The following is a 12822-nucleotide window of genomic DNA, read 5'->3' as shown; positions in this document are numbered from 1 at the left end:
TTCTTCAAGGCCCTCTAGTCTAGTATGTGCCCAAATGAACCTTCCCTGCATTGCTTTACTTTGTCTTCTCACTTTCTACTCAGATACCTTTTATGGCTCTTCATTAACTCCAGTTTCTTTCTTATCTTCCCTATAACTTGTCTTTCCAGAAATTTCACTGCCTGAGCACTGTCATTCCTCACCTTGACAAGTCTCAGTTTCAGCCACATTGTTTGCTCCCAAACCTGACTCAACAATACTCTACACCACCTACCTTCTAGGAGTGATTTTCTTTATGGGGAGCACTTTGCTTCTTTCTTTTTTTTATTTCCATAAATGGAACAGAATCTTTCTCATCTCTTATGACCTATGTTTTTTACAACTTCATTCAAAACTGTTGGTGGGAAATATTATCACTTGCATTATGTATGTTACTCTGTGCTGCTGTTTTTCTACAGGATATATTTATATTGCCCAAGTGAGACCAGAACTTTCTTTTTGTTGTTGTTGGTTGTGGGGCTTGAACTTGGGTACTGGGCTCTGTCCCTGAGTCTTTTTGCTCAAGGTTAGTGCTCTACCACTTTACAGTTCTATTTTGTTGTGTGGTTAATTGGAGATAAGAGTCTCACAGGGACTTTCCTGCCTGGGTTGGCTTTGAACCTCTATTCTCAGCCTCCTGTGTCACTAGGTTTGCAGGTGGGAGCCACTAGTACCCAGCCAAAGCTTTCTTTTTTGTGTGTGTTTGGTTTTTTTCATATATTTTTATTGTAATTAATAGAAGGGTTACCTTATATTCACCAGATAGAAGGTGTATTACTTCACAAATATTGATACCCTTTCTTATGTCTTGGTCCCCATTTTTCTCCTCCCACCCCAACCCCTCATCTTGTTTTCTCCCCTTCCCTATCATATTTCAAATAACCAAATAAGCATATATACAGTATCTCAGATAACAAGGTTAAATACTGTAACAATATGAGATAACCAAGGGACAACAAAAGAGATGAGAGATAACATAGTCCATTAAGAAAATAATCACTCATTATATGGCTTTTGTTTCTATATCCTGGAGGTCCTTACCTTTAGTATCATACTATATGGCCTTATGTATCTAGGTTTTGTTCTATTGTAAATCTCTGCTAGGAGAGCCCAAGGTTTCTACCGATTATGACAAATGACGGAAACCATTGAGCCTATGTTTCTTTGAGTCTGGCTTACTTCACTTAATATGATTTTTCTAAGTCTTTCCATTTCCTTACAACTGTGGTAAATGCCAAGTAGTGGAATTGCTGAGTCATAGGGGAGCTCTATGTTTAGTCTTTTTTTTTTTTGCCAGTCCTGGGCTTGAGCTCAGGGCCTGAGCACTGTCCTTGGACTTTCTCAAGGCTAGAGCTCTACCACTTGAGCCTCAGCACCACTTCCGGCTTTTTTCTATGTATGTGGTACCGAGGAATCGAACCCGGGTCTTCATGCATGCTAGGCAAGCACTTTAACCACTAGGCCAAACTCCTGGCCCCTAGTCTTTTTTTTTAAATATATTTTTTATTGTAATTAATAGAAGAGTTACATGATATTTGCCAGATAAATGGTGCCTTAATTCCCACACATTGATACCCTTTCACATGTCATTTTATGTTTAGTCTTTTGAGGAACTGCCACACTGCTTTCCATAGTGGTTGAATGAGTTTGCACTCCCACCAACAGTGTAGTAGTGATCCCTCCTGGCCACATCACCTCCAGCATCTGTTGTTATTAATTTTCTTGATCCTGGCCATTCTAACTGGAGTGAGGTGGAATCTTAGTTGTTTTGATTTGCATTTCTTTTATGGCCAGAGATGTCGAGCATTTCTTCATGTGTCTGTAGGCTATTCTTATTTCTTCTTCAGAGAAGACTCTCTAAATCTTTGGCCCATCTTTTAATGGGATGGTTGTTTCTTTGGAGAGATTCAATTTTTTGAGCTGTTGATATATTTTAGATATGAGGCCTTTGTCCATTGTGTGGTTAGTGAAGATCTTCTCCTACTCTGTAGGCTTTCTAGTTAATTTGCTGGCTATGTCCTTTGCCATACAGAAGCTCTGCAGTCTAGTGCAGTCCCATTTATCCAGACTTTCTCTGATTTGTTGTGTTTCTTGGTCCTTATTAAGAAAGTTTCGACCTGTGCCTAGTGTATCTCCTATTCTTTCTTTTAAAGTTTTCAGTGTATTTGCTTTTACCTAGAGGTTTTTGATCCTTTTGGAGTTAATCCTGGTTCAGGGTGACAAAGAAGGATCCAACTTTAGTTTTCTGTAGGTGCTTAACCAGTTCTGCTAGCACCACTTGTTGAAGACCAGCCAAAACTTTCTTAACAGCAGAGACCACATCTTAATCTTTTTTTTTTTTTGTGCCAGTCCTGGGGCTTGATTCTGGTGTCTGGGCACTGTCACTGAGCTTTTGTGCTTAAGGCTAGCAATCTACCACTGAAATACACCTCTACTCCACTTCTGGCTCATTTTTTGTTTTTTGTAATTAATTAGAGATAAAATTCTCACAGGGACTTTACTGCCTGGACTGGTTTTGAACTCCAATCCTCCTATCTCAGTCTCTTCCTGAGTAGCTCAGATTATTGGTATGAGCCACCAGCTTACAAGACCCCTGGCCTGATCACTTTGTATCATTAGTAAGACTGTTTTGGTAGAAGTAAGCATTGAGGGGGAGAATAGAGTGATCCCAAAGCAATGAACTGGAATAGGTCCTGGTCCCCTGTAGCCGATGGTGACTAGAGGTCATGGGGATCTGTTCTTTATTTTATGACTTTCTGGAAGGCAGGAGAGCAAAGGCTCCAAGTACCGTATAATGGTAAGGAGATGAAAATGCTCATTATCCTGACTGAATCAGTTCCCATTGCGTCTATATGTATAAAAATATCATACTGTGCCCCAATGAGTATGTACAACGGTCCTATGTTCTTGAAAAAAAGAAAATTACATTTTACCCCATGAATATGTGTAATTATTCCATGTTCCTAAAGTATATTGATTTTGGATCAGGAGCCAATAGCTCATGCCTGTAATTCTGCTTAGGAGGCTAAGATCTGAGGATCAAAGCCAGCCCAGGCACGGAAGTCCATGAAACTCTTGTGGCTCAAGTGGCTAGCCTTGAGATAAAAAGCTCAGGGATAGTGCCCAGGCCCAGAGTTCAAGCCCCATATCTGGGGAAAATATAGATTTTTAAATGATTAAATGACAAAAAGACAATAGTTAATGAAATGAACTAGAGCATTCTCTCTTTCAGTTCAACTTTGGAGACATCTTTGTCCATCAGGCCATCCACACCATCGAGTACTGCCTGGGCTGCATTTCCAATACGGCCTCCTACCTCCGGCTCTGGGCCCTCAGCTTGGCTCATGCACGTAAGTGAGCAGCCCTGCCAGGTCAAGGTCAGCCCATCCCTGGGGCTGAGCTGATGGACGGGTTGTACTAGAAGCCAAAGTGCTTTTCTTGAGTTATTCGTAGCTGGTTTTCCAGGGGAAAGATGAATGTTATTTTACCATACACATATATGTCCTTAAGTGACTTAGTGTAGTTCTACACTTTTGAATTGTGTGTTGGGGGGGTGTGGTGTTAGTACTGGGACTTGCTCTCGGGGGCTGAATGCTATCCTTTAACTTTTTTGCTCGGCCATTGTGAACAGAGCTGCTGGAGGCGAGCCTGAGCGCAAGTGCCCGAGTGGAGCTGTGGACTGAAGAGGCTAGGATGCAGGGACCCGCAGTTCCCGGGTGGGCCGTGGGGCTGAGCGTCTCTCTCTCTTCCCCTGCAGAACTGTCTGAAGTGCTGTGGACCATGGTGATGAACATTGGCTTGCGCGTGCGCGGCTGGGGAGGGATCATTGGCGTCGTCCTCATTTTTGCCGTGTTTGCTGTTCTCACCGTGGCCATCCTGCTCGTCATGGAGGGCCTCTCCGCTTTCCTTCACGCCCTGCGGCTCCACTGGTAAGTCTGCCTGACCCCTGGAAGCTTGGGGTGGTGGAGGGCAAGGACAGGCTCTGAGACCGGCTGGGGCCATAGGTCCTGTCATCATGGGATGCTAGTGACTTAGAATCTTTGTTTTGCCATCTGTAGAACACTGTCTTGTACATATATGCATACATACATACACATATGCAATGCATGTACTGGCTGACCTACAGTAAAGGCTAGCTAGCCCTTCTTTCCTTCCTTCCTTCCTTCTTTTTTTTCCTTTCTTCCTTCCTTCCTTCCTTCCTTTTTGTGCCAGTTCTTGGGCTTGAACTCAGGGTATGGGCACAGTCCTTGAGCTTCTTTTTCTCAGGACTAGCGCTGTATCACTTGAAACACAACACTACTTCCGGCCTTTTCTGAGTAGTTTCTTGGAGATCAGAATCTCACAGATTTCTTGCCTGGCTGGCTTTGAACTTTAACCCTCAGATCTCAGCCTCCTGAGTAGCTAGGATTACAGGTATGAGCCACCAGCCGCCAGCTTTGCTTTTCTTTTAAATGTTGGATGTTCACTTTTTATAATTGAGTTCCAAATAAGTGACATGTTGGATGGTGGCGGCTCATGCTTATAATCCTAGGTACTCAAGAGGCTGAGATCTGAGGATCACAGTTCAAACCCATCCTGAGCAGGGGAATTTTTGAAACTCTTATCTCTGATCAGCCACTAAAACAAAGAGCTAGACGTGGAGCTGTAGCTCCAGTGTTAGGACACCAGCCTTGAGTGAAAATGCTAAGGGAGAGTATGAAGGCTGAGTTCAAGAACTAATATTGGGGTAACAAAATTAAATAAATAAAATGACATGTCACCCATGCAAGCACAGGTAAGGTGTCAGATGTGAGGTAGGTTGATAGCATTCACGCTGAGTGGATCTGGGGTGTTTGGCTGTGGCTGCTGGGGGCAGCTTACCAGCAGAACAAGCTAATCTGTTCTAAAGAGGAAGCAGAAGTAGGGAAGAAGGCATCCCTGGAAGCCTTTGACCTCCAGAGATGAGGACCTCTTCCTGGCTGAACGTTCTGTGTGTGCCTTTGCACTCCACTACTGTCCTACCTTTCCACGAAGGCTGCTGTTCATAGCACAAGTATTGACACTCTAGGGAGAGATCGCGGTATCCCCTGCTTTTGTGACAATATCGTTTTCCCAAGTCGTTAAAGGCATACATATGTGCACTCACGATCATAGGTGATCTTGCTTCTGACAGTTCTGAGACTCTCGTCAAGGGTCTGCAGGGTCGAGCTCTCAGTGAGAGTGGAGATGGTGACAGGAAATGATGTGCCAATCTGTCTCTCCGTATAATGCTGCCCACTGAGGATGTCCTTGCGTGCAGTGGAGCTGAGGAAGCTCAGGAAAAGGGCCAAGGCTGTGCTGTGGCCCAAGGGTCTGGGAGGAAGTGATGGAGAGGGAGGCGGGGAAGAGGAGCCGCCAGGATTCCTACGGTAGCCTTCTCCTGGGAGGCCTTTCTGACCTGACCTTGATGTTACGAGAATTCTCCTTGCTTCTACCTTCCGGCCTCTAACCGATGTGTTTTACCATTGCCTCTCCCATCCCCTCCCCCCCAGGGTGGAGTTCCAGAACAAGTTCTATGCTGGGGCTGGGTACAAGTTTTCTCCCTTCTCCTTTAAGCATATTCTGGAAGAGATGTCTGAGGAATAGGCTTGGCTTCACGTCTGTACCTTGTGCCAGCAAAAGAAGTGCAGTCTTGCCTCTGATGTCACACCTGACAGTGCTGTCCCGTGGAGGAATTATTCTTGGCTCCCTGATGTATGGGGCTATGTATTTCTTGGTCCTAAGACTTAGGATTTGATGACTTAACCATGCCACTGAGGAGCTACTTTTGGCAAATCATTTTGACTGCATAGAAGGGAGGGGAAGGGCTGCATTATCAAATAATAAAAGGATTGAACAAGGAGCGGGCTGCTGTGTCATTATCTTCTTGCACTCTTTCCAGTGGTCTCATCAAGCAAATAAACATTTGGGTCATACGTTCTTTCTTGAAGATATCTTTTATTCAAAATCATTCCATAGCATTTAATAGCAATGATTATCGGCCAGCAAGGAACAAGGAAGTTACACAAAGTAATCTAAAATAAAGAAGGATCGTGTTTATTTACTTCCATCATTCCCCTCCCCCCACCTCTTTTCCTTGTCTGAGGCTTAGCATTAGGAACTTTCTCATGCATTTTCAGTCCAGATGAGGAAGAGCAGGTTATGTTCTGGAGAGAGGCAGGGCCTCCCTGGCGAGGCACCCTGCGTTGCTAAATCCTATGAGATGAAGAATGACTTCATACAGCCTTCTGCATTGTTTCCTGTCAATGCACGTTATGCTGGAGAAAACACAAAAGGAGTGGGCTTAGGCTGCTTCTGGTAAACACGGAGAGGGAAGAGGTCCACCTCTCAGTCCAGCCTATTACATTCTGGGCCCGTGGGTCCCAAGAGCCAGACTGCATTGTCTGAATGACTAATGCATATGGATTACAAGCTCACTAGCAACCACACGGCAAGTGTGAATCGTAAACATTTGTGTAGTGCTCTATTGTTCCTTTCATTTAAAGTTTTCATTGTCAGCAAGTTACTAAAGTTCGCCAAAGACCACTCACACTCATAATAATTTTTTGGATAGGGCTCTAATTTTCTTTTTCTTTTTTGTGGGTCATGGGACTTGTACTCTGGGCCTGGGCGCTGTCCTTGAGCTCTTTAGCTCAAGGCTCCTGCCCTACTCCTTGAGCTACTGTGCCACTTTTGGTTTTCTGGTGGTTAATTGGAGATAAGAGTCTCATGGACTTTAGTGCCCAGGCTGGCTTTGAACTACAATCCTCAGCTTCCTGAGTAGCTAGGATTACAGGCATGAGCCACTGCGCCTGGCTGCATGGAGGCTCTAATTTTCAATCCCCTTTTACCTAGTCCTGTTTTTCTCTTCTTTTTCCTTCCTTCCTTCCTTCCTTCCTTCCTTCCTTCCTTCCTTCCTTCCTTCCTTCCTTCCTTCCTTCCTTCCTTCCTTCTTTCCTCTCTTCCTCCCTCTCCTCTTCCTTCCTCTCCTCTTCCTCTCTTTCTCCTCCTCCTCCCACTCCTCTCCCTCCTCTTTCTCCTCCTCCCTCTCCTCCCTCTCCTCCCTCTCCTCCCCCTCCTCTGATACTGAAGCTTAAACCCAAGGCCTAATGGTCCTCCTTGGCTTTCTTTTTTCTCAAGACTGATGCTCTAACTCCTGAGCCACACCTCTACTTGCAGTTTTCTGCTGATTAATTGAAGGTAAGAGGTTAGAGTCTCTTGGACTTTTCTACCCAAGCTGGCTTCAAACCTTGATCCTCAGATCTTAGCCTTCTTGAGCAGCTAGGATTTAAAGGTGTGACCTACCAGTGCTAAGATTAGAGCTTAGTAAGATAAAATGGTGCTGTTTAGACCTAAGTTTCCATAGCCTTGGACAGGAGTGTGGTAACTTGTCCCACCCCGTTTAAGGCTTGTCATTAAATTAGTCACCTGGTGAAGTTGAGCAAAAGAATGAGAACTGGCATATGAAGACATATACATAGCCCAGAGTCATTGGCTCATGCCTGTAATCCTAGCTAGTCAGGAGGGTGAGCTCTGAAGATCAAAGCTGGAAACTGGCCTGACAGGAAAGTCCAATTAAGGAACAAAAGTGAGAAGTGGTGCTGTGGCTCAAGTGGTTGAGCACCACCTTCAGTAAAAAAGTCAAGCAAGGGTACAAGACTTTGCGTTCAAGGTCCCCCTCCCCCCATGTATATCTTTGAGTTTCAAAGATGGCACCACAGGGCAAAGAATGGAGCTGTTCCTCTTCCTGCCGAGTGGGGGCACTGTCTTGTTTCCAGACTGTAGAAGGGGTTGTGAGCCTGGATGGATGCTGGCATCCTATGGCCTCACAGGCAGATGCAGTGCTCAGTGTGCTGTAAGGTTTGTGAGCCCCCTGCTGTGGACAGCTTTAAGGTTCTTAGCTTACTGCCGCCCTGCTCAACATCCACCCACAGAACCTTCCATACTTAGATGGCTTCCTAACCACTGGACTTTAGCCATGGCCAGGACAACTATTGGTAAGGCAAAGCTTTTCTCTTCCAAACACACTTCAGCCCTCCCCTCTCCCCCAGCACAACACACTCATTTCCTCCAAGTTTTAGGAGCTGCATACAGTCAAGAAGAGATGGCATGTCCCCTTTAAAAATGTGTCAGGTGAGGGCTGCTGAGAAGGGGCGGGTCCCCAGTGTCACTCACATGCCCAGGGGCTAGAGGTGGTTTCTTAGACTATGTATGCAGTTGGACACTTTGAGGGGACAGGAGAGGGTGAGGCCTGGCCCCTGGGAATTGCTTTGAAGAGTCAACAGTGGACCAATATCTGGAAGGGACAACTGTGGAAACTGCAAGTTGGAAAAAGCTTTCCAAGGAACACAGAGGTAAATTTTCCAGCCTCAATCTGTATTGTTTTCCTATGAGTGTGTGTGTGTGTGTGTGTGTGTGTGTGTGTGTGTGTGTGTGTGTGTGTGTACACTAGTATAGTGTGTGGCTGGAGGCAGATAGAATTGTGAGAATTTCAATTTATTTTATTTTATTGATATTGTATAACAAATGACGTGGCACACCACTCAGTTTCCAAAAGATGCAAAGGCGCCCAATTATTTCTGACGAAAAAAAAATATAATGCATCAAAATACAATAGAAGAAAAGGTCAACGCGTTTCTTCGAAATTTTATGAATGAAGCCTGATTTCTGTCTGAATATTCCAGGTTGTTTGGAGGTAGGGCATGCATTGTAGAAGAACCATCAGTAAAGGGATGTGAAACATTTGCTTCCAGATTATTCCCTATTTTCCTAGGTTGCTTTAGTTGAGCCTCCCTCCTTTGTTCCATCCCCCTTCCTAAAACTCAGCCTTCTCAGCATTGCATTTCAAACTTGAGATCACAAGTTCTTTCTTTCAGTAATGTTCCCTGTGTTCGTCTCTGAAATATTTTGGCTTCTTTATTTATTTATTGTGCTGGTACTGGAACTCAAACTCAGGCCTAGGTGCTGTCCATTAGCTTTTTTGCTCAAGGCTAGCACTCTACCACTTCAGTCACAGCTCTACTTTTGACTTCTCTTTCTTTCTCTCTCTCTTCTTTTTCTTCCTTCCTCCCTTCCTCCCTCCCTCCCCTTCCTTTTTCTTTTTTAGGTCCTGGAGTTAAACTCAGGGCCTGGGCACTCTCCCTGAGCTTCTTTTGCTCAAGGCTACTAGCATTCTACCACTTGAGCCACAGTGCCACGTCCAGCCTTTCTGTGTATGTGACACTGAGGAATCGAACCCTGGGCTTCATATATGCTAGGCAAGCAGTCTACCACTAAGTCACATTTCCAGCCTTACTTTTGGCTTTTCTATGGTTAATTGGAAGTAAGAATTTCATGGACTTTCCTGCTGGAGCTGGCTGCAAACCACAACACTCAGATCTCAGCCTCCTAAACAGCCAGGATTATAGGCATGAGGCACTCGCTTATAGCTCAGCCTTTTCTTTATGAAACTTTTGGCTCCAACTGGAGAAGATACTAAGAAAATGCTTTATATGACTGCTGTATGTATGTGCTCTGATTCATTTAGAATGGAAGCCCCTTTTGGGATGTGCAGATTCAGTTGCTAAAATCTTGATAATCTATCATCTTCTTCCTCCACTATGGGGGTGGAACAACCTTGCTGGAAACCCTGAGGAAGCTAGCTGGGCAGGACTGGGAACTTTCTCCCTTGGCATCTTCCCCTGGCACTGGGCGCTCACCTGGCCTTGATCATCTCAAGGTATGTACAGAAGGAAGATTGCTCTTACAATTGGCAGGTGTTGAACATGGCTTCTGGTGCCTGGACTGAGTGAGCATGAACAACTTAGCTGGCAAACATGGGAAGGAGAGAAGACGGCAGGGGAGGGAGGCGACAGGAAGGAAGGAAGGAAGGGAGAGAGAGAAATGGGCTAGGTTGGTCTTCAACCTCTCCACCAACTAAGCTTTGGAGGCTTTAGGAAGCGTTTCTTTCTGCATATGGAGAGGTTGTCAGTGTAAAGGTGGGGGGGGGAAGAGGGAGGGGGGGGGACAGGACCATGTTTAGTGACATTTCCGTAATGAGATGAAGGAACTGGTTTGGGTGAATCCTGGTGTTAACACTCCTGGCTGGACAGGTTTTGAATTTCCCAAATAGGAAAGTTGGTCAAAATGAAACTGATGTTGCAGCAAAGAAGTAGCCTTCCACCTTCCCCAGTGTGTGTGTGTGTGTGTGTGTGTGTGTGTTCAGGGCTGGCCTCTTCCACTTGAGCCATAGCTCCACTTCTGGCTTGTGGGGTTTGAACTCAGGGCCTGAGCTCTATCCCAGAACTTTTTTTTGTTTAAGACTGGTGCTCTACAACTTGAACCACAGCTCTACTTCCTGTTTTCTGGTGGTTAATTGGAGATGAGTCTCACGGACTTTCCTTTCCAGGCTGACTTTGAACTCTGACCCTTAGATCTCAGCCTCCCGAGTAGCTAGGATTACAGGCGTGAGGCACCAGTGCCTCGCCATTATACATGTTTAAGTACAAGTCCTCAGCTCCCTCCCTTTGTCCTTCCCTTCCCCCCAAAGAATCTAGTTTGCTCTGGTAGTGGGGAGTTGAACTTTCGGCCTTGTGCCTGCCGGGCAGATGCTCCATCAATTGGACCATGCCTTCAGCACTTTTTATTTTCTTTAGTTTTGAACAGGGTGTAGCATTTGTGCCTACACTTGTCTTCCTTGCAGTCTTACTGTTAACACTTCCCATAGAGCTGGGGTGACAGGGGTGCCTCACCCACCCAGCTCTGCTGGTTGTGATGGGGTGTGGAGAATTGCCGCCTCCCGGCATCCTCCTGAGTGGGCGGGGAAAGGAAAGTCTCTGTAAAAATGTAAGCAGTGCCGGAAAGTATAGGGACAGAAGAACAGAAGAACCTTAAACCATACCCTTCCATCCTTCTCTCTTGGCCGGACCCCACTTTTTGCTGTAAGTCTCAGTGGTCTCTGCCTTGCAGGTCTGTGCTTGAGGAGGAGGAACCCTCTTTTATGGCTTCAGGAGGAAGCGTGTAATCTATAATGGCATTTTCTTGCTTTGTCTTGCTCACCAGCAGACCACAAAGGTTTCTGAATCAGGAATTCCTTTTTTTTTTCCTCCTTACATTTTCTTGTACACTTATCAGTGCCCTCCCTCCTTCTCTCTCCTTCCTCTCCCTCTCTCTTTCTTTCTCTTCCTCTCTCCTCTCCCCCCTCTCTCTTGTTTGGCTTTCTTATTCACAGCTCTATTACTCTGTGGAAACATAATATTAATGAGAAATCTCCTCTTAGGTAAAAAAAGGTGTAAATTCATGAGTGAGTGCCTGGTTTACAGAATCAACTGTAGGTCAAGGCCAAACATGAAGCCTTATTGTGACCTGGTCCCTGTGGCCAGGCCCTAGGAGAGAAATCTCTGATAAGAAAAGGGAGGAAGACAGGGTATGTGTGACCCAGGAGACAATCATTTGCATCCAGACATCCTATGCCCAACTACCCAATTACATCCAGATACATCCTATGCCCAACTAAAGCTCATTCTGCAGAATGAAATGGCAGATTCCTTGCTGTTCTTAGTGATCAATACAAAAAAATTGAGACTTGCTGGAAATGATTATTATCTTTCCAAAATGTAAACTTTTATCATTGTTAAAATCATAGAACATGGTCAGGCTGTGATATCAGAAAACAGGACTGGTAGAAGAGATTTCATATTGACTCCTGATTGAATTTACTGTCAAGTACTTTGTTGGTGTGTGCTGGGCTTAAACGCAGGACCTCATGCTCTTGTTTGGCTTTTCTTTGCTCAAGGCTGGTGCTTTCCCACTTGAGCCACACTTCTGCGTCTAGTGTTTTTTTTGCTGCTTAATTAGAGAGAAGGCTCCCTTAGATGTGTTTGCCTAGGCTGACTTCGAGTCAGGAGCCTTAGATTTTACTCCTGAGTAGCTAGGATTACAGAGAGAACCATCATTGCCAAGCTATTGTTAAGTCTTTTAATTGTGATTGTATTTATTTATTTATTTATTTATTTATTTATTTATTTATTTTGCCAGTCCTGGGCTTGAGCTCAGGGCCTGAGCCCTGTCCTTGGACTTTCTCAAGGCTAGAGCTCTACCACTTGAGTCTCAGCACCACTTCTGGCTTTTTTTCTATGTATGTGGTAGCGAGGAATCCAACCCGGGTCTTCATGCATGCTAGGCAAGCACTTTAACCACTAGGCCAAACTCCTGGCCCCTTGTGATTGTATTTAAAATAAATTAATTAGGCTTTAAAAATTATTTTCTCATCAAAATAAATTGTTTTATTCCCTAGTACCAAATAGCCAGAATTACCTTTGGCTTTAAGCTTGTTTCAGTGATGTGTATTACTATTTTTTATTATAGGAAAAAAATAGCAATAGCCTGGTGCTTGTGGCTCACACTTGTAATTTTAGCTCTTTAGGAGGCTGAGAGCTGCATAAGTGCACACACACACAGGAATAAGTAGGAGAAGTAGATTAAATACAGGGGCTCACACCTGTGATCTTAGCTACCTGCAAGGCTGAGAGGGGAAGGATTAACGTTTGAACCACTGGCCCCCCACAGTGGCCTTTTCTGCTCTCTAAAGAAAATAAAGCCAGGTGTGGTGGCTCATGCCTGTAATCCTAGCTACTCAGGAGGCTGATATCTGAGGATCAAGGTTCAGAGTCAGCCCTGGCACAAAAGGACCTGAGACTCTTATCTCCAATTAACCTCCAGAAAACGGGAAGAGGGGGCTTGGCTCAAGGGTAGGGCGGTAGCCTTGAGCTGAAGAGCTCAGGGACAGTGCCCAGGCCTAGTTAAAGCCCACTGACCCACAAAACATAT

The 12822-nt window shown here is 45.0% G+C and overlaps 1 protein-coding gene across 2 annotated transcripts in view; it reads left to right on the top strand.

Moving 5' to 3' along the window:
• Positions 1 to 5876, top strand: part of Atp6v0a4 (ATPase H+ transporting V0 subunit a4) — a 57311-nt gene extending 51435 nt beyond the window's left edge. For both annotated transcript variants that reach the window (XM_090333376.1, XM_090333377.1), the window contains 3 exons: positions 3251 to 3368; positions 3776 to 3947; positions 5529 to 5876. In XM_090333376.1, coding sequence (XP_090189502.1) covers positions 3251 to 3368; positions 3776 to 3947; positions 5529 to 5622 — 384 coding nt within the window. In that variant the 3' untranslated portion in view covers positions 5623 to 5876. The remainder of the gene's footprint in view (positions 1 to 3250; positions 3369 to 3775; positions 3948 to 5528) is intronic.
• Positions 5877 to 12822: the final 6946 nt, after the last annotated feature.

This window comes from Megascapheus bottae, chromosome 5 (genome assembly GCF_031878675.1).
Source record: "Megascapheus bottae isolate mThoBot1 chromosome 5, mThoBot2.hap1, whole genome shotgun sequence".
Classification (NCBI taxonomy): domain Eukaryota; kingdom Metazoa; phylum Chordata; class Mammalia; order Rodentia; family Geomyidae; genus Megascapheus; species Megascapheus bottae.
This window is presented reverse-complemented; position numbering and strand designations above follow the sequence as displayed.